Genomic DNA, 25,931 nt, shown 5'->3' on the forward strand with positions numbered 1-25,931 from the left:
ATCAATTACATATCTGATATACACAACACCACTGGATCCTCATACATAGGACAAGGCTGTGTGACCCTCATACAGAAGATGATATGAGATACAAATAGTCTCTTATTGGGTAGAAGAGAATTCTCCCTCTTGAAGGCCTCATCTGGACCTCCTATGTGATGCCAATCTACACCACATGAAGAGGACCCATAGGACACTCCCATACTGTGACACCCCATTATTTACTCACCATCGGGTCCCTGCGCTCTCATCTTCCGGATCTCAGCTCTGGATTTACTGATCAGACATTGGACCTGAGAATCGGCACGAATTCGGGGATTGTAAACCTGGAAGAGAAGACATCAGAGAAGAGAACGAATGTCACAGAGCCACATCCGGTGTAAAGACTCTATACTGGTGCTGCTAAAACGCTATACTGGCTGAGCCCAGTGTCCCCTCCCCCGCTGTATACTATATTAGATAGAGGAGAGCTGTGTCCCCACTCACCAGGCGTGTTCCATGTGGGGACACATGTCCCCTCCCCCGCTGTATCTGCGGGAGCGAAGAGCTGTAGTGACATTGTAGCAGCAAGATGTCACCATAGCTCCTCGGGGGAGTGGGCGGAGGAAAGGACCGGTCTTGGTGTCATTACATTGCAGTCATTAATACTCACAGATTGCACCTCGCTCCCGGTATCAATGACGAATCGGATCCCAGTCAGAGAGAAGGATAACTCGGCCACGGCAGATGTGAGGAAGACATGGCGCTGGTAGTCAGAGTCACCGTGGGACGCCTCGTAGACGCTCTGTATAGAGGAGCCAGCACTGGGGAGAAGAGCCATCGGCAGGAGTGAACCCAGACTGGGACTCAGGGAGACGGACTCGGTTAGGAGTGCCGCCGAGCACCGCTGTACTTCCTGTGAAGGAGAAGCCGGCATCTGTCACCCTCCGATATTGGGGAACACCCCAACCCCCCTCATACAGATATTGGGGTACACACACCCCATCATACAATCACACATACCTCCTCACTGGCCAGGAACACCAGCACGTCCCCGGGCTCATTCCTCCGGTGGATATCCAGTACCATGTGACACGCTGCCATCACCTGGTCATGTGATTGAGATGGCCGGTACACCACACTCGGCATGTGATCCCGGCCTGGGACCGTCACCACGGACGTACTCGACCCAAGGAACTCCAGCAGACGTGGCTGCAAAGCCGGCGAGGTCATGACCACTAGGCGCAGGGCGGCTCTCTGCCGAACAATGTCCTTCAGGAGGCCCAGGAGGAGGTCAGTGGCCACAGTCCGCTCATCTACCTCATCCAAAATCACCACACTGGCCGTCTGCATGAGGGGGTTGGAGGTCAGTTCCTGGAGGAGCAGAGAGTCCCAGCAGAACCTACAGGAGAGGAAAACACAAAGTGTAAGAAACATGGAGGGGGGCTAAATACGGCTATGCCAGAGTTACACCAGTGTGTGCTACAGAGCCAGATAGACTGACCACCATATCAACACGGAGAAAGGCTGTACATGGCCACATACCTCAACATGGCCAACTAGACTACAGCATAGAACATCCGTATTATAGACGGTTAAGGCAGCAGAGGTATGGCTAGGGCTGTTGGGTCATGGCAAGGGCTGTGGGGTTAGGGCCATTGGGTCATGTCAAGGGCTGTGGGGTTAGAGCTGTTGGGTCACGGCAAGGGCTGTGAAGGTTAGGGCCATTGGGTCATGTCAAGGGCTGTGGGGTTATGGCTATTGTATCATGGTATAGGCTGTGGGATAAGGACTGTTGGATCATAGCAAGGGATGTGAGGTTATGGCTGTTGGGTCATGGCAAGGGCTGTGAGGTAAGGACTGATGGTGGTAGGGTCCTGGTAAGGACTGTTGTGTGATGGTGGTAGGGTTATGGTAAGGACTGTTGGGTGATGGTGGTAGGGTTATGGTAAGGACTGATGGTGGTAGAGTCCTGGTAAGGACTGTTGGGTGATGGTGGTAGGGTTATGGTAAGGACTGATGGGTGATGATGGTAGAGTCCTGGTAAGGACTATTGGGTGATGGTGGTAGGGTTATGGTAAGGACTGATGGGTGATGATGGTAGAGTCCTGGTAAAGACTATTGGGTGATGATGGTAGGGTCCTGGTAAGGACTATTGGGTGATGGTGGTAGGGTCCTGGTAAGGACTGTTGTGTGATGGTGGTAGGGTCCTGGTAAGGACTGTTGTGTGATGGTGGTAGGGTCCTGGTAAGGACTGTTGTGTGATGGTGGTAGGGTTATGGTAAGGACTGATGGGTGATGGTTGTAGGGTCCTGGTAAGGACTATTGGGTGATGGTGGTAGGGTCCTGGTAAGGACTATTGGGTGATGGTGGTAGGGTTATGGTAAGGACTGATGGGTGATGGTGGTAGAGTCCTGGTAAGGACTATTGGGTGATGGTGGTAGGGTTATGGTAAGGACTGATGGGTGATGATGGTAGGGTCCTGGTAAGGACTACTGGGTGATGGTGGTAGGGTCCTGGTAAGGACTATTGGGTGATGGTGGTAGGGTTATGGTAAGGACTGATGGGTGATGGTGGTAGAGTCCTGGTAAGGACTGTTGGGTGATGGTGGTAGGGTTATGGTAAGGACTGATGGGTGATGGTGGTAGAATCCTGGTAAGGACTGTTGGGTGATGGTGGTAGGGTCCTGGTAAGGACTACTGGGTGATGGTGGTAGGGTCCTGGTAAGGACTATTGGGTGATGGTGGTAGGGTTATGGTAAGGACTGATGGGTGATGGTGGTAGAGTCCTGGTAAGGACTGTTGGGTGATGGTGGTAGGGTTATGGTGAGGGCTCACAGATCAGTGTTACAATGTCACTTACAGATAACATTTCCATAGAGTTTGACACAGTTTGAGCTACAATGACACACAAGGGGGTGGATGGGAGGGATGGGAGTACAATGGCACAGAATGTGGATTGGGGCGGCTCCAGGGAAGCCTGGTGAGGAATACGGGTCAGTCCCTCTATGACGGTACTCACCGTCACTGGGAGTGAAAGACAGATACTTAATGGACACTGATAATATGGTTTGGATTGCTTCAAATGGGTTCTGTGTTTACACTTATGATAATGTGTATTGTACTTCAATGTCAGAGACAGGCTCTTCCTATTGTCTGTGTATTGAGGTGTAATGTGGATTGTGTTGAGCCCGTCTGTCCCATTGTTAAATGTTAATGACCTCACATTGTTTCTGTCCAGATGGCTAGATAATTAGTTCAGGTTAATTCTATTTCTGTATACAATTCCATCTGCATATGATAACGTAATCAGGCAACCCCTGACCTGTGTGTGATAATCTGATCAGGCGGGGGAGGTCCATGCTGTATATAAACTGTGTGACTATTCAATAAAGGAGAAGATTCCAGTACAAGCTAAGTTGTCGGCTAGTCTTGTATGGGGGCAAAAATCTGATATCTATGTTCACTGAAGAGTCCTGTTACTTTTTGGGCGGCTCCAGGGAAGCCTGGTGAGGAATACGGGTCAGTCACTCTGTAAAGGGCTGATCAGAAGACTCCTGTGTTGGGTCGGGAGTTTAGGATGTGGAAGAGTTTGTGGGGTGGGAAGAGTTCTGCCTTGTCATCCTCAGGACCCTCCTCCCCCCAACCCCCTCAGGACAATCCTCCCCCAACCCCATCAGGACCCTCCTCCCCCAACCCCCTCAGGACAATCCTCCCCCAACCCCCTAAGGACAATCCTCCCCCAACCCCCTAAGGACAATCCTCCCCCAACTCCCTCAGGACAATCCTCCCCAACCCCCTCAGGACAATCCTCCCCCAACCCCCTCAGGACAATCCTCCCCCGACTCCCTCAGGACAATCCTCCCCCAACCCCCTCAGGACAATCCTCCCCTAACCCCCTCAGGACAATCCTCCCCAACCCCCTCAGGACAAACCTCCCCCAACCCCCTCAGGACCCTCCTCCCCTATCCTCCCTCAACCCCTTCAGACCCTCCATCCCCCACCCCCTCAGGACCCTCCTCCCCCACCCCCTTAGGACAATCCTCCCCCAACCCCCTCAGGACACTCCTCCCCCAACCCCCTCAGGACCCTCCTCCCGTAACCCCCTCAGGACCCTCCTCCCCCAACCAGCTCAGGACAATCCTCCCCCAACGACCTCAGGACACTCCTCCCCTAACCCCCCTAGAACCCTCCTTGTGTCAGTGCAGGTCCAGGACCCAGGCTCACCTCAGTATGGTGTTGGGGGTGGTGCAATCCTCATGAGGGACAGAGAAGCCGACTTCATGGCCGAGGTTGAGGTCCATCTCATCCGCCACTCGGACAGCCAGGCTGAAGGCGGCGGCAGCATGGGGCTGGGAGGAGATAACGGCGCCCTCCGAGTATTCCTGGGAGAGAGCAAACTCCGCACACCACTGAGGAACCTGAGAGGACACAGAGGTCACATGACATGGGGTACTGGGGCCCTTCAGCTCCAGAACAATGAGTGAGGGCCCCACCAATCACACACTGAAAGTACAGACAGAACCCATTATAGCGCCCCCTGGAGCTCCTGACACACCATGATAGAGCACAATGTACAGTAGCTGGGCTCCCTGATCCTGGCATAGACAGGGGCCCCAAATCTAGAATGATGGCTATGATCCCTCCCCCCCATATCTAGAAGGACGAGTATGACAGTCACCTGTGTGCTCCGCCCAGACCCCGCCTCTCCGCTGACCAGGACGATGTTGTTGCTCTGCAGACTCTCCAGGAATTGGTATTTCACCCCCCAAACCGGCAACATCCGGCGCTCCGCCAGGAAGAGGTAATAGCGGGAGGAGAAGGGGAGACCATCAAAGGGGTTCTGTTCCAGATCTCCGTCCTCCTTCCCCTCATCTTCATCCTCCAGAATAACCACCTCCTCCTCTTCCTCACCATCCCGATCCTCCGAGGAGACCTCTTCCTCCTCATCCCGATCCTCCGAGAGGACCTTCTCCTCCTCCTCATCCCGATCCTCCGAGAGGACCTTCTCCGACTCCATCCTGACTGCAAGAGAAGAGAGTCACATGACAGACATGACTACTACTGAGGGGCCCCGGGACAGACATGACTACCACTGAGGGACCCCCACATCAGGACAGATATGACTACCACTGAGGGGTCCCGACATCAGGACAGACATGACTACCACTGAAGGGCCCCAACACCAGGAAAAACATGACTGAGGGGCCCTGGGACAGACATGACTACCACTGAAGGGCCCCAACACCAGGAAAGACATGACTACCACTGAAGGGCCCAGGGACAACCATGACTACCACTGAAGGGCCCAGGGACAGACATGACTACCACTGAAGGGCCCCAACACCAGGAAAGACATGACTACCACTGAGGGGCCCCGGGACAGACATGACTACCACTGAAAGGCCCAGGGACAACCATGACTACCACTGAAGGGCCCAGGGACAGACATGACTACCACTGAGGGGCCCCAACACCAGGAAAGACATGACTACCACTGAGGGGCCCCGGGACAGACATGACTACCACTGAAGGGCCCAGGGACAACCATGACTACCACTAAGGGGCTCAGGGACAGACATGACTACCACTGAAGGGCCCAGGGACAACCATGACTACCACTAAGGGGCTCAGGGACAGACATGACTACCACTGAAGGGCCCCGGGACAACCATGACTACCACTAAGGGGCCCAGGGACAACCATGACTACCACTGAGGGGCCCAGGGACAGACATGACTACCACTGAAGGGCCCCGGGACAGACATGACTACCACTGAAGGCCCCCCGGGACAGACATGACTACCACTGAAGGCCCCCGGGACAGACATGACTACCAATGAAAGGGCCCCGGGACAGACATGACTACCAATGAAAGGGCCCCGGGACAGACATGACTACCAATGAAAGGGCCCCGGGACAGACATGACTACCAATGAAAGGGCCCCGGGACAGACATGACTACCAATGAAAGGGCCCCGGGACAGACATGACTACCACTGAAGGGCCCCGGGACAACCATGACTACCACTAAGGGGCCCAGGGACAACCATGACTACCACTGAGGGGCCCAGGGACAGACATGACTACCACTGAAGGCCCCCGGGACAGACATGACTACCACTGAAGGCCCCCGGGACAGACATGACTACCAATGAAAGGGCCCCGGGACAGACATGACTACCAATGAAAGGGCCCCGGGACAGACATGACATCCAAAAGTACCCAAAAGTACCAGCTAATCCCGGAAGTGTACCGGAAGCGATTTAGGTCCCTGCAAAAGGGAGCTGGGGACTCATATATGGATGTGGTAAGCCGCTTACGCACCACATTCCGGCAGTGGACTAAGGGCTTGAAGGACATTACGTTTGAGTCCCCGGAGGATCTCATGATTGGAGATCAATTGTTGCACATCTGTCCTACAGACGTCAGACAGTTTGTGTTGGAACGGAAGCCAACCTCTGCCCAAGCAGCAGCAGAACTGGCAGATACCTACATCCACACTCGGGTATCTGACCATCGCAAGGCTCCTCTGTATGGCATGAAAGGAGGGGAATCACACATGGCAACCCCTCCTGCACCTAGGAGTCAAGTTCCCCAGCAACCAGCACCTGCAGTCCCTGATGTCACCTTAACTGCAACTGACACCCGCAGATGCTACACCTGTGGGAAAGCGGGACATCTCAGGACACAGTGCCCTGAGCAGAAGCAGGTGACATCACCTGGTCAGCCGGCCAGCAACTCTTCCTCAGTGCTGTTTGTCTGCAGGAAATCCCAGGTGACCGCCGCCAACTTGCAGCCCGTCACCGTGGGCAACTGGACTGTCACTGGTTTCCAGGACACAGGAGCTGAAGTCACCCTGGTCAGACCAGAAGTGATAAGAAGAAGGGACATTATCCCTGGAAAGTTTTTTACCCTCACTGGGGTTGGGGGGACCCGCTCACGTGTACCCCGTGCCCATGTTTTCATTGATTGGGGTGCTGGGAGTGGGATGAGGGAGGTGGGAGTCTCTGAGGAAATCCCCACAGATGTTTTGTTGGGTGCCAACCTAGGCACCCTGGTTTCTTACTACACCCCTGCTAAGAGCACCCTGGATGCCTCCACGGAACTCTCTGGACTAGACAAGGTACTGTGTGCAGATATTGGGTTAATGTCTGGGCAACCTATGGATGGACAGAGGGAGGGTAGTGTTGAATTACCAGGTCCTCCATCTTTTGAAGAAGGAAAGGAGGCTCTCTTGCCTGTGACGTTATCAGGGGTATGCTCTAATAATGTGGATGATGATATTAATGATGATGGAAATGATGATGATAATGTTGATGCTAACAATGCTGGAAATGATGATGATAATGTTGATGCTAATGATGCTGGAAATGATGTTGCTGATAATGTTGATGGAAATGATGATAATGCTAATGATGTTTTACCCATGTTGGTGGTCCCTCGCAGTGCGGCACAGGCAGTGGAGATGCAGGCCCTGGTCGCAGAGCAGCAGGAGGAGGTCTCTATGTCCTCTCCTTGTTCTGACCCAGTGGACTCCACCTCTGCTAAGCCTCAGCAGCTGTCTTTGTTCGCCACAGGACAGCTGGCTGGGACTTGTAGTATGGCCTGTCAGCCAGCACTGCGGATCGACCAGACTCTCAAATCACTCAGGAATGGAGCTGAAAGGCCCCGTGATGTGAGGAGTAAACACCAGCTTGACTGGGACAATGGGCAGATAGGTGTGACAGGCCAACAGGCAGGAGGCCTGGAGACTGAAGGGGTTAAACAGCTGCTCATTGTGTCCAGTCAACCTCACAGACATGTATTGAAGGGGTCACATGATCTGTTTTGTAAGGATCCCTGTGGGATCAGGCGGGCCGGGCCGGGAGTGAAGCACCAGGGTTTGTGGCTTGACCTGATCCTCACACAGCATCCTAGCCCAGCACATGCCAGGGGCAGAGTTAGTACCCCTAGTACCCCTGAACTGGGAAAGACAGGTGTCCTGTTAGCGGTAGCTGACACTCAGGGCGTGGGTTTGGGCCTTCAGCTGAAGCCACCCTTCCCCCTCCAGGTATCTATGCTGCTGGTAGTGCTTACCACATTCCGCGTCAGAGATATTGGAGACTCTGAGAGGATCCACCCTGATGTCCACGAGGTGGGCGCCTGGGTGTCTGCTCCCCCCATACCTGCGACCCCTCCTGTCTCACAGGAGGCGCAGGCCGATGGGGAACAGAAAACCGAGCGAAGGCTTTGTGGAGCCTTTAGCAGGCTGAATGCCAGCCCTGAGATTGGGGCCTACCCCATGCCCAGGAACCATAAGGTGTCAAGGCAGCTGGCTGGTGCCCGCTGTCCAATCACCTTGGACCTGAGCAGGGGGCGTGGGCCAAACCCTCTAACTTGGAAGGCTCAGGACGAGCCAGCCTTCCCCACCCCATGTGGCTTAACTGCGTCTACGGCAATGCTAGATGGGGTTGGGAACGCATCAGACACCTCCCTAAAGAGGTTGTAAACCCACTTCACAAACTTTTACCTATAGGTAAACCAATATTAAGGCTTACCTATAGGTGCTAGAAATATCTCCTAAACTTGCACCGTTTAGGAGATATTTAGAGTGCATACTGCTGATGACGTCATCGGCGTATGCGCTCTGAAGGAACGGCCACCCGTGCCGTTCCTTCAGAGTCCTATGCCGTGAACGGCGGCTCCCGCGCGCACTCGCGGGAGTGATGTAATCGCGCCACCGGGCAATCAGATGGCCGGAGGGCGCGAACCCGGAAGCAGGACGGCCGGACATGTCGGCCGTCCTGTCGCTGAGGGGGCGGCACGGCGGTGGCTTCGTTTTAAGGTAAGTACTTCATAATGAGCTAGTATGCAATGCACACTAGCTCATTATGCCTTTCTCTTTACAGGGCTTTTTTTTCTCGTTTTTTTTAAGTGACTTTACTTCCTCTTAAGGGTCACGTGTGATCCACGGGGAGAGGTCCAACCTGGTGCAGCGGCCTGCTTTAGGGGCCTGGTAGTGTTTGGCCCTGTCTGGGTGGAACACCCAGAGCTCCTGTCCACAGTCCCAAACATTCTGGCACGGCCTAGTTTGACAGTTCTGCATAGTAACTGTCAGATGGACCTGTCAGCGGTTTGGTACTGGGAACAGCAGGGAGGAGTAGGCACCCAGAGATCTGGAACTGAGGATACCAGGACCTGGCCTACTCCTCAAACCACAACTTTGGGTACGTCCTTCCTGGGTACAGCTGGCCACAGGTGGATGCTGGGGTGCGACGATAGTGGCTCAGCTGAACCTGTGACTGACCCACCCAACGGTACCCTGGTTAGACGGGCCTCCTTGACGCCAGTGTGTCAGAAGGACCGTCCGGCCCTGACGGAGGTACTGGTCCGTGCACCTGGGACAGGGGGCCCGGAATTTAAACGCCCAGTCCCGGCACAACCCTACCTTTACCTGCCATTACCTTTGGGCCAGATGCAGCCCTAGGCCAGAGAGATGCTAAAGGAGAGGAAACTCTCATCCTCTATTTGAGCCGGAAGCTGCTCCCAGGGGAGTAGCATCGGTCACTTAGCATAAGAAAGGCAGCATCCATGGCAATGCTGTTGGTTTGTCGCGACAAACCGAATCCACGGGAGTCGGTTGCGTTCGGAGGGAAATTGCAATCCCCACCTATGCGTCCACAAGAGGGGGAGGGGTAATGGTATCGTGTGTTGGGACCCCAGTTTGTCAGGCCGCCATTTCGTTAAAGCTGTCGCAAGCAACCATTTTGTGTTTCAGCTGACAGTTTTAACCACTTAAGCCCCGGAAGATTTTACCCCCTTCCTGACCAGGGCCTATTTTGCGATTCGGCACTGCGTTACTTTAAAGGACAATTGCGCGGTCGTGCGACGCTGTACCTAAACAAATTTGGTGTCCTTTTTTTCCCACAAACAGAGCTTTCTTTTGGTGATATTTGATCACCTGTGCGATTTTTACTTTTTGCGCTATAAACAAAAAAAGAGCGACAATTTTGCAAAAATAACAATATTTTCACATTTTTTTATATGAAATTCCCCCCAAAAAAAAAGTAAAAATCAAAATTTTTTAACATTTTGGGCCAATTTTTTTTTTTACCATATGTTTGGTAAAAAAAAAAAAAATGCAGAAAGCGTATTTTGATTGGTTTGCGCAAAAGTTATTGCGTTTACTAACAAAGGGAAAGATTTTTGTCATTTTTGTTGTTTTTTTTTAACGCGTAATGGCGGCGATCTGCGATTTTTTTTGCGGGACTGCGACATTGCGGTGGACAGATCGGACCCTTGACTGACATTTTTGACACTTTTGGGGTTACCAGTGACATTACTACAGTAATCAGTGCTATAAATATACACTGTTACTGTAAAAATGACACTGGCAGTGAAGGGGTTAACTTTTTTTTTTGAGAGGGAGGGGTTATGTGTGTCCCTAGGGGCGTGAGTCTAACTGTGATTGGCTGTGGCTACTAGTGTAGGAACTGTGATCAACAGTCCTACATAGTAGAAACATATGATCACTGTTTATACACAGGGGAGAATGACAGGCGGCTTGTTTACATTAGCCGCCTGCCTTTCTCCCGCTCTAACAGACAGTAGGTCTAGTGGTAGCCCTACGTCGCTTTGCCTGTGAGGGGCTGACCGCCGATGTAAATAGTCGTGCGGCGGTCGGCAAGTGGTTAAAAAACAAAAAAAAAAGTCATTCTGTTACCAGCCCTCACCCCAGCTCCTTTTGGCAGTGTCAATTACCCCCTGGGTCACTGAACATTAGTATGCACGGCTTCAAACAACTCTTATCTAAGCAGCAGACCAACCTCCTAGCCACTCTGTCTCTCCCTGCTCAGAGCCAGATTGTAATCGGAGCAAAGCCATATGGCCAATAGGTCATATAACAAAGCAGTCAAGAGCTCTGTTATCTGGGACCCAGTTAACCACAAAATTCCTAACTTTACACACACACAAAATATGTCTCCAGAAAATATATATTTGAATGCCACATAAAATACCTATCGAAGTAAGATCAAACACGATCACCTTCGTTGCTAGGGGAGACAAGCTAGCGATCAGATGCCTTACAGGTCAGAGGTTATTCCGAGATAACCCGTGTTTAGTGTCTGTGAATAATAGATTCAATACCGTACCATAAAATATCAGTTTCAAGAATGTAACCATTACATATTTAGAGATAGTTCTGTTAGAAATCTGTCTAACCGGGAGGTCCCTTAGCAGTTTATGGCCCCAGTGTCTATTGGTCAAGTACGTCTGGTGACACCCCCTGTGGGTCAGAGAAAAAGACAGGAGCTGATAGGGCTCTGAGTTCTCATCTTACCATCACAGCAGAAACATCACGCTGGAGGACCAATCATGTTCAGCTTCTGAACCTCTGATAATACCAGGACTTTTCCATTTCTAATTCTCATCTATTCTTCTAAATTGCTGTATTGTGTTTCTATTTCTTTGTAACCCATTTTTCTGTAAATATTTTTATTTGCACCAATCTTCACCTTTTTTATAATTAAACCTTATTTTGAAAAGTGTTAACTTTGTCTCTAAGCTCTTAACGCAAACTGACCCAAAGAACCTGCCTCCTGAAGAGCGCTACTGTATAGAATAAACCATCTGAACATTCCTTGTCTGAGGTGACAGGGTGTGTTACAGATGATTATTCTAAAGTCATAATTGATATTTCTAAAATTACGAGCGTCCGCTGGGCTCATTATAATGTAGCGGTGATGGCAGAGAAAGGGTTAAACGTTTAATTAACCCGGTGACAATCGCTCTCAGTCTGCTGGCATCTAGATTGTGGTCCCGCAAGCTGGACAATCTGTGTGCCGGGTGCAGCTGAGAGTGGCATTGTTACACAAGTGACGGCAGGGTGTGAGATTGCCTGGTCTTTGGTCACGAGTTGGATGAGAAGGCCAGGGGTCTGATACCCGCCACAACTACCACTGAAGGGGAGGAGCTCTGATGCCGGGACAGACATGACTACCACTGAGGGAGGAGGGGCTCTGACACCGGGACAGACATGACTACCACTGAAGGGGAGGAGCTCTGACGCCGGGACAGACATGACTACCACTGAAGGGGAGGAGCTCTGACGCCAGGACAGACATGACTACCACTGAAGGGGAGGGGCTCTGACACCGGGACAGACATGACTACCACTGAAGGGGAGGAGCTCTGACACCGGGACAGACATGACTACCACTGAAGGGGAGGGGCATTGACACCGGGACAGACATGATTACCACTGAAGGGGAGGAGCTCTGACGCAGGGACAGACATGACTACCACTGAAGGGGAGGAGCTCTGACACCGGGACAGACATGACTACCACTGAAGGGGAGGAGCTCTGACACCGGGACAGACATGATTACCACTGAAGGGGAGGAGCTCTGACGCAGGGACAGACATGACTACCACTGAAGGGGAGGAGCTCTGACGCCAGGACAGACATGACTACCACTGAAGGGGAGGAGCTCTGACGCCAGGACAGACATGACTACCACTGAAGGGGAGGAGCTCTGACATACATATCTGGTATAAGCATGTAGCAAGTGAAATCTGAAATAGAAATTAGTGATGTCAGATCACTATGACAACCAGAGAAGATCCGTTCTCACACATCTCCCTAACAACCATCCAATCACATCTGACTTTACTGCCTCACTAATGGCAGCTAAGTTCTGATTGGCTGCTCAGTGCCTCTGCACACATGTAGCTGTACAGAGGGATGTCCCCTCCCCCCCACCGTCCCCCTCACACATACATCTCACAGGGTGTCACTTCTAGGTGGCTGGGTGATCTTCCATGTCTTCCGCCCTCACTGACACCCACTTCCGCCTCTTACCCCAACCCTTCCGCCCTCACACAGAGCAACTTCCGCCTGTGCCTCCGACACTTCCGCCCTCACACAGAGCAACTTCCGCCTGTGCCTCCGACACTTCCGCCCTCACACAGAGCAACTTCCGCCTGTGCCTCCGACACTTCCGCCCTTACTGACGCATTCCTCCGCCCTAGACTTCCGCCCTCACATAGAAGCGAATTCCGTACTCATTGACATTATTTTCTGTCCCCGACAACCACATTCACCGCCATTCATTTCCAACGGAGAGTCGCTTGAGTAATGCCCGGAGACTGGAGGGAAAGTTCTCTGCAGAGGGGGGGAGTGTGACACGTCACAGGGGCCGCCATTTTCCCGGAGACCTGTCCGCCATGTTGGGTGTGACACCGGTGAGTCCTGCAGAGTATGGGAGGGAACACAGGAAGTGGGCTGAATATAAAGGAGACCCCCCCTCCCCCAACTATCTTACTAAGCCTGTCCACCCCCTCCCCCTAAACTGCCATACTAACCCCTCCCTACTCCCCTCACACCCCCCCCCTCCATCGCCTAACTCTGTCCCCCTCCCCCTCAACTGTTGTACTCCCCCTCTTCACAGAGCCCCCCCAATATTCCCACCGGGTTTAATGATTTATTTGTTCCCCGCACCACCAGGCTTCACAGTACTTTCCTCCCCCACCTTATTCAGCTTTTTAATTTGAAGGACGGGGGGGGGGGTGTATAAGATAACATAGACTGGGGGGGTGTATAAGATAACGTAGACTGGGGCGGTGTAAGATAACGTAGACTGGGGGGGGGGGGGGGGGTATAAGATAACATAGACTGGGGAGGTATAAGATAACGTAGACTAGGGGGGTATAAGATAACATAGACTGGGGGGGTATAAGATAACATAGACTGGGGGGTATAAGATAACGAAGACTGGGGGGGGTATAAGATAACATAGACTGGGGGGGTGTATAAGATAACGTAGACTGGGGCGGTGTAAGATAACGTAGACTGGGGGGGGGGGGGGGGTATAAGATAACATAGACTGGGGAGGTATAAGATAACGTAGACTAGGGGGGTATAAGATAACATAGACTGGGGGGGTATAAGATAACATAGACTGGGGGGTATAAGATAACGTAGACTGGGGGGGGGGTATAAGATAACGTAGACTGGGGGGGGGGGTATAAGATAACGTAGACTGGGGGCGGTATAAGATAACGTAGACTGGGGGGGGGGGGGGTATAAGATAACATAGACTGGGGAGGTATAAGATAACGTAGACTAGGGGGGGGTATAAGATAACATAGACTGGGGGGGTATAAGATAACATAGACTGGGGGCGGTATAAGATAACATAGACTGGGGTGGTATAAGATAACGTAGACTGGGGGGGGGGTATAAGATAACGTAGACTGGGGGCGGTATAAGATAACGTAGACTGGGGGGGGGTATAAGATAACGTAGACTGGGGGGGGGTATAAGATAACGTAGACTGGGGGCGGTATAAGATAACATAGACGGGGGGTATAAGATAACGTAGACTGGGGGGGTATAAGATAACATAGACTGGGGGGGTATAAGATAACATAGACTGGGGGGGTATAAGATAACATAGACTGGGGGGGGTATAAGATAACGTAGACTGGGGGGGGTATAAGATAACGTAGACTGGGGGGGTATAAGATAACATAGACTGGGGGGAGGTATAAGATAACGCAGACTGGGGGGGGGGTATAAGATAACGTAGACTGGGGGGGTATAAGATAACATAGACTGGGGGGGTATTAGATAACGTAGACTGGGGGGGTATAAGATAGCGTAGACTGGGGGCTATAAGATAACATAGACTGGGGGCTATAAGATAACGTAGACTGGGGCGGTGTAAGATAACGTAGACTGGGGGGTATAAGATAACGTAGACTGGGGGGGGTATGAGATAACGTAGACTGGGGTGGTATAAGATAACGTAGACTGGGGGGGTATAAGATAACGTAGACGGGGGGGGTATAAGATAATGTAGACTGGGGGGGTATAAGATAACGTAGACTGGGGGCGGTATAAGATAACGTAGACTGGGGGGGTATAAGAAAACATAGACGGGGGGGTATAAGATAACGTAGACTGGGGGGGTATAAGAAAACATAGAAGGGGGGTATAAGATAACGTAGACTAGGGGGGTATAAGATAACAGACAGGGGGGGGTATAAGATAACGTAGACTGGGAGGGTATAAGATAACGTAGACTGGGGGGGTATAAGATAACATAGACTGGGGGGGGGGGTATAAGATAACGTAGACTGGGGGGAGGTATAAGATAACGCAGACTGGGGGGGGGGGTATAAGATAACGTAGACTGGGGGGGTATAAGATAACATAGACTGGGGGGGTATAAGATAACGTAGACTGGGGGGGTATAAGATAAGGTAGACTGGGGGAGTATAAGATAACGTAGACTGGGGGGGGTATAAGATAATGTAGACTGGGGGGTGTAAGATAACATAGACTGGGGGGTATAAGATAACATAGACTGGGGGGGTATAAGATAGCGTAGACTGGGGGGTATAAGATAACATAGACTGGGGGGGGGGTATAAGATAACGTAGACTGGGGGGGTATAAGATAACGTAGACTGGGGGGGGTATAAGATAATGTAGACTGGGGGGTGTAAGATAACATAGACTGGGGGGTATAAGATAACATAGACTGGGGGGGTATAAGATAGCGTAGACTGGGGGGTATAAGATAACATAGACTGGGGGGTATAAGATAGCGTAGACTGGGGGCTATAAGATAACATAGACTGGGGGGTATAAGATAACGTAGACTGGGGCGGTGTAAGATAACGTAGACTGGGGTGGTATAAGATAACGTAGACTGGGGGGGTATAAGATAACGTAGACTGGGGGGGTATAAGATAACGTAGACTGGGGCGGTATAAGATAACGTAGACAGGGGGGTATAAGATAATGTAGACGGGGGCGGTATAAGATAACATAGACGGGGGGGGGGGTATAAGATAATGTAGACTGGGGTGGTATAAGATAACGTAGACTGGGGGGGTATAAGATAACGTAGACTGGGGGGGTATAAGATAACGTAGACTGGGGGCGGTATAAGATAACGTAGACTGGGGGCGGTATAAGATAACGTAGACTGGGGGCGGTATAAGATAACGTAGACTGGGGGGGGGTATAAGATAACGTAGACTGGGGGGGGGTATAAGATAACGTAGACTGGGGGCGGTATAAGATAACATAGACGGGGGGTATAAGATAACGTAGACTGGGGGGGTATAAGATAACATAGACTGGGGGGGTATAAGATAACATAGACTGGGGGGGTATAAGATAACATAGACTGGGGGGGGGTATAAGATAACGTAGACTGGGGGGGGTATAAGATAACGTAGACTGGGGGGGTATAAGATAACATAGACTGGGGGGAGGTATAAGATAACGCAGACTGGGGGGGGGGTATAAGATAACGTAGACTGGGGGGGTATAAGATAACATAGACTGGGGGGGTATTAGATAACGTAGACTGGGGGGGTATAAGATAGCGTAGACTGGGGGCTATAAGATAACATAGACTGGGGGCTATAAGATAACGTAGACTGGGGCGGTGTAAGATAACGTAGACTGGGGGGTATAAGATAACGTAGACTGGGGGGGGTATGAGATAACGTAGACTGGGGTGGTATAAGATAACGTAGACTGGGGGGGTATAAGATAACGTAGACGGGGGGGGTATAAGATAATGTAGACTGGGGGGGTATAAGATAACGTAGACTGGGGGCGGTATAAGATAACGTAGACTGGGGGGGTATAAGAAAACATAGACGGGGGGTATAAGATAACGTAGACTGGGGGGGTATAAGAAAACATAGAAGGGGGGTATAAGATAACGTAGACTAGGGGGGTATAAGATAACAGACAGGGGGGGGTATAAGATAACGTAGACTGGGAGGGTATAAGATAACGTAGACTGGGGGGGTATAAGATAACATAGACTGGGGGGGGGGGTATAAGATAACGTAGACTGGGGGGAGGTATAAGATAACGCAGACTGGGGGGGGGGGGGTATAAGATAACGTAGACTGGGGGGGTATAAGATAACATAGACTGGGGGGGTATAAGATAACGTAGACTGGGGGGGTATAAGATAAGGTAGACTGGGGGAGTATAAGATAACGTAGACTGGGGGGGGTATAAGATAATGTAGACTGGGGGGTGTAAGATAACATAGACTGGGGGGTATAAGATAACATAGACTGGGGGGGTATAAGATAGCGTAGACTGGGGGGTATAAGATAACATAGACTGGGGGGGGGGTATAAGATAACGTAGACTGGGGGGGTATAAGATAACGTAGACTGGGGGGGGTATAAGATAATGTAGACTGGGGGGTGTAAGATAACATAGACTGGGGGGTATAAGATAACATAGACTGGGGGGGTATAAGATAGCGTAGACTGGGGGGTATAAGATAACATAGACTGGGGGGTATAAGATAGCGTAGACTGGGGGCTATAAGATAACATAGACTGGGGGGTATAAGATAACGTAGACTGGGGCGGTGTAAGATAACGTAGACTGGGGTGGTATAAGATAACGTAGACTGGGGGGGTATAAGATAACGTAGACTGGGGGGGTATAAGATAACGTAGACTGGGGCGGTATAAGATAACGTAGACAGGGGGGTATAAGATAATGTAGACGGGGGCGGTATAAGATAACATAGACGGGGGGGGGGGGTATAAGATAATGTAGACTGGGGTGGTATAAGATAACGTAGACTGGGGGGGTATAAGATAACGTAGACTGGGGGGGTATAAGATAACGTAGACTGGGGGCGGTATAAGATAACGTAGACTGGGGGCGGTATAAGATAACGTAGACTGGGGGGGTATAAGATAACGTAGACTGGGGGCGGTATAAGATAACGTAGACTGGGGGGGGGGGGGTATAAGATAACATAGACTGGGGAGGTATAAGATAACATAGACGGGGGGTATAAGATAACGTAGACTAGGGGGGTATAAGATAACAGACAGGGGGGGGTATAAGATAACGTAGACTGGGAGGGTATAAGATAATGTTGACTGGGGGGGGGGTATAAGTTAATGTAGATTGAGGGGGGGGTATAAGATAACGTAGACTGGGGGGGGGTATAAGACAACGTAGACTGAGGGGGGGGTATAAGATAACATAGACTGGGGGGGTATAAGATAACGAAGACTGGGGGGGGTATAGGATAACATAGACTGAGGGGGGGTATAAGATAACGTAGACGGGGGGGGGGTATAAGATGACGCAGACGGGAAGTGGGTATAAGATAACGTAGACTGAGGGGGGGTATAAGATAGCGTAGATTGAGGGGGGATATAAGATAACGTATACTAGGGGGGGGGTATAAGATAATGTAGACTGGAGAGGGGTATAAGATAGCGTAGATTGAGGGGGGGGGTATAAGATAATGTAGACTGCGGGGGGGTATAAGATAACGTAGACTGGGGGGGGGGTACAAGATAACGTAGACTGGGGGTATAAGATAACGTAGACCGGGAGGGGGTATAAGATGACGTAGACTGAGGGGGTATCATATTTATTGTGTATTTTATGTTTCTTACTTTATACTTATAAAACATTTCTTCCCCTCCCCCACTACATGTCTCCACAATCCTTTCCCTCCTGGTCCCTGTAGTATTTTTGTTCTTCCTAAAATTGCCCCCAAAATTGTCTTACCTCTACCATATATATATACGGGGGGGGGGGGGGGCGGAGATGCGGGCCAACTTAGGAAACAGTGACCACAGTATACATAGTTTCAGTATAAATCACAGAAACAGGAAACACAAGGATAATACGAGGACACGGAGCTTCAAAAGGGCCAATTTTCCAAACTGCGCTCTTTGCTAGACGATATCAAATGGGATAGAACCCTGGGAACAAAGAACACGGAAGAAAAATGGGAGTGCTTCAAGAGCATACTAAACAAAGGGATTGTCCAGTGCATTCCAAAGGGGAATACATTGATAAGAGCAAAACTAAACCCTGGATGGCTAAACTCCAATATAAAGAAAAGGCCTTCAAAAAATACCAGGCTGAGGAGTCATTGGCAGCATTCCAACATTACAAAGTGTAAGATAACGTAGACTGGGGTGGTATAAGATAACGTAGACTGGGGGGGGTATAAGATAACGTAGACTGGGGGGGTATAAGATAACGTAGACTGGGGCGGTATAAGATAACGTAGACAGGGGGGTATAAGATAATGTAGACGGGGGCGGTATAAGATAACATAGACGGGGGGGGGGTATAAGATAATGTAGACTGGGGGGGTATAAGATAACATAGACTGGGGGGGTATAAGATAACGTAGACTGGGGGGGGGGGGGGTATAAGATAACGTAGACTGGGGCGGTATAAGATAACGTAGACGGGGGGGTATAAGATAATGTAGACGGGGGCGGTATAAGATAACATAGACGGGGGGGGGTATAAGATAATGTAGACTAGGGGGAGTATAAGATAACATAGACTGGGGTGGTATAAGATAACGTAGACTAGGGGGGGTATAAGATAACATAGACTGGGGGGGTATAAGATAACGTAGACTGGGGGCGGTATAAGATAACGTAGACTGGGGGGGGGGGTATAAGATAACATAGACTGGGGAGGTATAAGATAACATAGACGGGGGGTATAAGATAACGTAGACTAGGGGGGTATAAGATAACAGACAGGGGGGGGTATAAGATAACGTAGACTGGGAGGGTATAAGATAATGTTGACTGGGGGGGGTATAAGTTAACGTAGATTGAGGGGGGGTATAAGATAACGTAGACTGGGGGGGTATAAGATAACGTAGACTGAGGGGGGGGTATAAGATAACATAGACTGAGGGGGGGTATAAGATAACGTAGACGGGGGGGGTATAAGATGACGCAGACGGGAAGGGGGTATAAGATAACGTAGACTGAGGGGGGGGGGTATAAGATAGCGTAGATTGAGGGGGGGTATAAGATAACGTATATTAGGGGGGGTATAAGATAATGTAGACTGGGGGGGGTATAAGATAACGTAGATGGGGGGGGGGTATAAGATGACGCAGACGGGAAGGGGGTATAAGATAACGTAGACTGAGGGGGGGTATAAGATAGCGTAGATTGAGGGGGGGTATAAGATAACGTAGACTAGGGGGGGTATAAGATAATGTAGACTGGGGGGGTATAAGATAGCGTAGATTGAGGGGGGGTATAAGATAATGTAGACTGCGGGGGGGGGGTATAAGATAAAGTAGACTGGGGGGGGGTACAAGATAACATAGACTGGGGGTATAAGATAACGTAGACTGGGGGTATAAGATAACGTAGACTGGGGGGGGGTACAAGATAACGTAGACTGGGGGTATAAGATAACGTAGACCGGGAGGGGGTATAAGATGACGTAGACTGAGGGGGTATCATATTTATTGTGTATTTTATGTTTCTTACTTTATACTTATAAAACATTTCTTCTCCTCCCCCACTACATGTCTCCACAATCCTTTCCCTCCTGGTCCCTGTAGTATTTTTGATCTTCCTAAAATTGCCCCCAAAATTGTCTTACCTCTACCATATATATATACTGGGGGTGGGGGGTGGAGATGCGGGCCAACTTAGGAAACAGTGACCACAGTATACATAGTTTCAGTATAAATCACAGAAACAGGGAACACAAGGATAATACGAGGACATGGAGCTTCAAAAGGGCCAATTTCCCAAACTGCGCTCTTTGCTAGACGATATCAAATGGGATAGAACCCTGGGAACAAAGAACACAGAGGAGAAATGGGAGTTCTTCAAGAGCATACTTAACAAAGGGATTGTCCAGTGCATTCCAAAGGGGAATACATTGATAAGAGCAAAACTAAACCCTGGATGGCTAAACTCCAATATAAAGAAAAGGCCTTCAAAAAATACCAGGCTGAGGAGTCATTGGCAGCATTCCAACATTACAAAGAATGCAATAAGAAATGTAAGAGCGCAATCAAAGCAACTAAGACAGAACACGAAAGGCACAAAGCGGAAGACAGTAAAAAAGAACCCAAGAAATTCTTTATATAAATAGTAAGAAAGCGAGACCAGAACATATTGGCCCCATAACAGACGATGAAGGGAATCTGGCTACAAAGAGAAGGCAAAGGTCCTGAATAAATTCTTCTTCTCAGTCTTCACAAAAGAATTGGGGGGCTACACTAACCCAGACTGTAATGGTTACATAGTTTGTGAGGTTGAAAAAAGACATCAGTCCATCCAGTTCAACCTATGATGTGTGTGTTTGCTGTTAACCGTACATTGTATACCCCTGTATGTTGTACATTGTATACCCCTGTATGTTGTACATTGTATACCCTGTATGTTGTACATTGTATACCCCTGTATGTTGTACATTGTATACTCCTGTATGTTGTACATTGTATACCCCCTGTATATTGTACATTGTATACCCCCTGTATGTTGTACATTGTATACCCCTGTATGTTGTACATTGTATACCCCCTGTATGTTGTACATTGTATACCCCCTGTATGTTGTACATTGTATACCCCTGTATGTTGTACATTGTATACCCCTGTATGTTGTACATTGTATACTCCTGTATGTTGTACATTGTATACCCCTGTATGTTGTACATTGTATACCCCTATATGTTGTACATTGTATACCCCTGTATGTTGTACATGGTATACCTCCTGTATGTTGTACATTGTATACCCCTGTATGTTGTACATTGTATACCCCCTGTATGTTGTACGTTGTATACCCCTGTATGTTGTACATTGTATACCCCTGTATGTTGTACATTGTATACCCCTGTATGTTGTACATTGTATACCCCCTGTATGTTGTACATTGTATACCCCTGTATGTTGTACATTGTATACCCCCTGTATGTTGTACATTGTATACTCCTGTATGTTGTACATTGTATACTCCTGTATGTTGTACATTGTATACCCCTGTATGTTGTACATTGTATACCCCTATATGTTGTACATTGTATACCCCTGTATGTTATACATTGTATACCCCTGTATGTTGTACATTGTATACCCCCTGTATGTTGTACATTGTATACCCCTGTATGTTGTACATTGTATACCCCTGTATGTTGTACATTGTATACCCCCTGTATGTTGTACATTGTATACCCCTGTATGTTGTACATGGTATACCTCCTGTATGTTGTACATTGTATACCCCTGTATGTTGTACATTGTATACCCCCTGTATGTTGTACGTTGTATACCCCTGTATGTTGTACATTGTATACCCCTGTATGTTGTACATTGTATACCCCTGTATGTTGTACATTGTATACCCCTGTATGTTGTACATTGTATACCCCTATATGTTGTACATTGTATACCCCTGTATGTTATACATTGTATACCCCTGTATGTTGTACATTGTATACCCCCTGTATGTTGTACATTGTATACCCCTGTATGTTGTACATTGTATACCCCTGTATGTTGTACATTGTATACCCCCTGTATGTTGTACATTGTATACCCCTGTATGTTGTACATGGTATACCTCCTGTATGTTGTACATTGTATACCCCTGTATGTTGTACATTGTATACCCCCTGTATGTTGTACGTTGTATACCCCTGTATGTTGTACATTGTATACCCCTGTATGTTGTACATTGTATACCCCTGTATGTTGTGGTCTTTAAGGTGTCCATCTAATAGTTTTTTGAAACTATCGATGCTCCCTGCTGATACGACTGCTTGTGGAAGAGAATTCCACATCCTTACCGCTCTGACAGTAAAGAACCCCACTGTCTGTGGTAATAACACGTCACAGGAAGCCCCCTCATAGTTATCAGAAGACACTCAGAAATAGACTTGAAAAACGTAACATAAATAGGTCATCGGGTCCAGATGGCTTACACCCGAGGGTCCTAAAGGAACGCAGCCAGGTGATAGTCGCACCATTGTTCCTAATCTTTACTGATCGTCTACAGACGGGAATGAAGCCAGCTGATTGAAAAAAAGCCAACGTGGTACCAGAATGTAACCACTTCCCTACTGGCGCATTATAAAATGACACCGGAAAGGAACCCTTTGTCCCTCCAGGCGGACGTCATATGGCGTCCGTCCATTCTTGCCGCTCTCCCGCGTCCCCGGGGGCGCGCATCCCAGCGATCGGGATGAGGCGTGTTCCTCGGGACACAGCCCATCCCCGATCAGTGTAAAGAGCCAATAAAAAAATGTCTCCTTACCATGTGACTGGCTGTGTCCAATCACAACCGGCCACATGCACTGTCCTCATGCATGTCGCTCGAGTGCGCCCAAAGGGGGGCACAGAGCGGCGATCGGGGATGGAGAGTGTCACTCTGACACAGTCCATCCCCGATCTGGGTAAAGAGCGATTGAGATTGGCTCTTTACCACATGCTTGGCTGTGTCCAATCACAGCCAGTCACAGAATGTCAACAAACCGCGGTAACCAACTGTTACCGGGCTCTCCTCCTCACACACCGATCATGTGTGAGGAGGAGATTGCGGTAACAGCTAGTTACTGATCAGAGTGCACACTAAAACACAATGATTGCCCCCCCCCATAAAGAGGACCTGTCACCAACCCATCGGAGTACCCGAGTACCTGTCTCCAGCCCAGAGTACCCGAGTACCTGTCTCCAGCCCAGAGTACCCGTCTCCAGCCCAGAGTACCCGAGTACCTGTCTCCAGCCCAGAGTACCCGAGTACCTGTCTCCAGCCCAGAGTACCCGAGTACCTGTCTCCAGCCCAGAGTACCCGAATACCTATCTGCAGCCCATGAGATAACCTGAGTACCTGTCTCTAGCCCATCAGAGTACCCGAGTACATGTCATCAGAGTACCTGTGACCAGCCCATCAGAGTACCTGAGTACATGTCATCAGAGTACCCGAGTACATGTCATCAGAGTATCCGAGTACATGTCATCAGAGTACCTGTGACCAGCCCATCAGAGTACCCGAGTACCTGTCTCCAGCGCAGAGTACCCGAATACTTATCTGCAGCCCATCAGATTACCTGAGTACCTGTCTCTAGCCCATCAGAGTACCCGAGTACATGTCATCGGAGTACCCAAGTACCTCTCTGCAGCCCATCAGAGTACCCGAGTACCTGTTTATGACATAATCCCGTGATGTACTTCAAGAAATTAATTTTACAGGTAAGTCTGTATTAAAAAATCAATTTTTGCTGCTTGGGGGGATGGGTGATTGGAGGCCAGGTTACAGTGAACCTGACAAGGTTGTGATCAGAGAGAGGAAAGGGGGTGTTGGTGAGGTTGCCAGCAGAGCAGAGATGGGAGAATATAAGGTCGAGGGTATTACCATTGGAGTGAGTGGAAGTGTGCGTCCATTGGGTTAGGTCAAAGGATGAGGTGAAGTTGAGTTGTCGCTGGGCTGGTAACATTGACAGGGATGTTGAAGTCACCAGGAATGATAGAGGGTATTTCAGAGGAGAAAGTAGGGTAGCCAGGCAGCAAAGTCATCAAAAAAGAACGCAACTGGTCCAGGAGGCCGATAAATTGCTGCAATCCTCAGAGAATTGGGAGAAAACAGAGGAATTCCGTGCATCTCGAAAGAAGAGAGGGAGGGATAGGAAGGACTTGGTAGGTGCTTTGTGGGGATAGAAGGAATCCAACTCCACCTCCTTTCTGTCCGTTGGGTCTGGGGGAGTCCAGTGCAGCCCACCATAGGAGAGGGCAGCAGGAGAAGCAGAGTCTCAATCTTGAAGCCAGGTTTCAGTTATGGGAAGGATGTTAAAGCTATGAGAGATAAAAAGGTCCTCCACAGATGGGAGCTTGTTATAGAAGGAGCGAGCATTTCAAAGGACGGATGAGATTGGGGGGCTGGTTTTAGGAAGCAGGGGGACAGAAATTAAACAGAGTGGATTGCGGCTGTTGCCAGAGGAGGAGGGGTGCCAGATATGTGATTTGCAGTTGTAAAATGGAGGACCAGGATTTGGAGATTTTCCCCTGAGGCTAGGAGAAGCAGGAGGGTGAAAAAGGTAAGATGGGATGTGTGAGCGCATATGTCTAACTGGCCTGGTGTTTAGGTCAGCATGTGTCTTCGTTAGCTCGCGCGCAGAAGCGAACGCATACGCAAGTCCCGCCCTGGGGATGAGAAGGGGCCTGAACATCCAATGGGACCCCTGACACAGTGCCTTGCGAAAGTATTCGGCCCCCTTGAACTTTTCGACCTTTTGCCACATTTCAGGCTTCAAACATAAAGATATAAAACTGTAATTTTTGTGAAGAATCAACAACAACTTGGACACAATCATGAAGTGGAATGAAATTTATTGGATATTTCAAACTTTGTTAACAAATAAAAAACGGAAAAATTGGGCGTGCAAAATTATTCAGCCCCTTTACTTTCAGTGCAGCAAACTCTCTCCAGAAGTTCAGTGAGGATCTCTGAATGATCCAATGTTGACCTAAATGACTAATGATGATAAATAGAATCCACCTGTGTGTAATCAAGTCTCTGTATAAATGCACCTGCACTGTGATAGTCTCAGAGGTCCGTTTAAAGCGCAGAGAGCATCATGAAGAACAAGGAACATACCAGGCAGGTCCGAGATACTGTTGTGGAGAAGTTTAAAGCCGGATTTGGATACAAAAAGATTTTCCAAGCTTTAAACATCCCAAGCAGCACTGTGCAAGCGATAATATTGAAATGGAAGGAGTATCAGACCCAGTGGCGGCCCGTACATAGGGGACGCCAGGGCGCCGTCCCCCTACCCCAAAAAAAAAAGAAAAAAAAAACAAAACGAACAAATAAAGTTGTACAAAAAAAAATTGGGTTCGCCGGCCTCGCCTGAAGGAACTGGTGGCTGGGGGGGGGGGGGGTGGGGTTACGTCCCAGAAGAGGCACCGATTGGCTGCCTTCTAGGGGGTAGGGGGGTATCCTGGGCGCAAGTCTTTGCGACTGGACACCCCCACTTTCTGATATCCTGGCTGTGATTGGTCCAGTCTACAGCCTGGACCAATCATCATCCAGGATATCGCTGACGTCGCAATGGGGGCGGTACCGTTGCTTGCGTCGGTCACTCACCGTCACCGCCGCTCAGAGAAAAGGA

General features: G+C 49.6%; 2 protein-coding genes across 4 annotated transcripts in view; one reads left to right on the plus strand and one right to left on the minus strand.

The window, feature by feature from the left end:
• The window catches only part of DQX1 (DEAQ-box RNA dependent ATPase 1), a gene marked incomplete at its 5' end in the record, with an annotated part of 39,635 nt that extends 26,813 nt beyond the window's left edge, over positions 1 to 12,822 (minus strand). The window contains 7 exons of one of the 3 annotated variants that reach the window (XM_082253394.1): positions 230 to 326; positions 653 to 895; positions 1,003 to 1,381; positions 4,206 to 4,399; positions 4,660 to 4,914; positions 4,984 to 5,003; positions 12,742 to 12,822. In XM_082253394.1, the coding sequence (XP_082109520.1) occupies positions 230 to 326; positions 653 to 895; positions 1,003 to 1,381; positions 4,206 to 4,399; positions 4,660 to 4,914; positions 4,984 to 4,998 (1,183 nt within the window). Of the gene's footprint in view, positions 1 to 229; positions 327 to 652; positions 896 to 1,002; positions 1,382 to 4,205; positions 4,400 to 4,659; positions 5,004 to 12,741 lie in introns of those variants that run through there. The other 2 variants (XM_082253395.1, XM_082253393.1) reach the window with 2 other exon arrangements.
• LOC309550226 (uncharacterized protein) overlaps positions 6,187 to 25,931 on the plus strand; it is a gene marked incomplete at its 5' end in the record, with an annotated part of 129,937 nt that continues 110,192 nt past the window's right edge. The window contains 2 exons of the mRNA XM_082250637.1: positions 6,187 to 6,199; positions 7,202 to 7,452. Coding sequence (XP_082106763.1) covers positions 6,187 to 6,199; positions 7,202 to 7,452 — 264 coding nt within the window. The remainder of the gene's footprint in view (positions 6,200 to 7,201; positions 7,453 to 25,931) is intronic.

This window comes from Pelophylax lessonae, assembly GCF_965119305.1.
Source record: "Pelophylax lessonae genome assembly, chromosome: 1".
NCBI classification, from domain to species: Eukaryota; Metazoa; Chordata; class Amphibia; order Anura; family Ranidae; genus Pelophylax; species Pelophylax lessonae.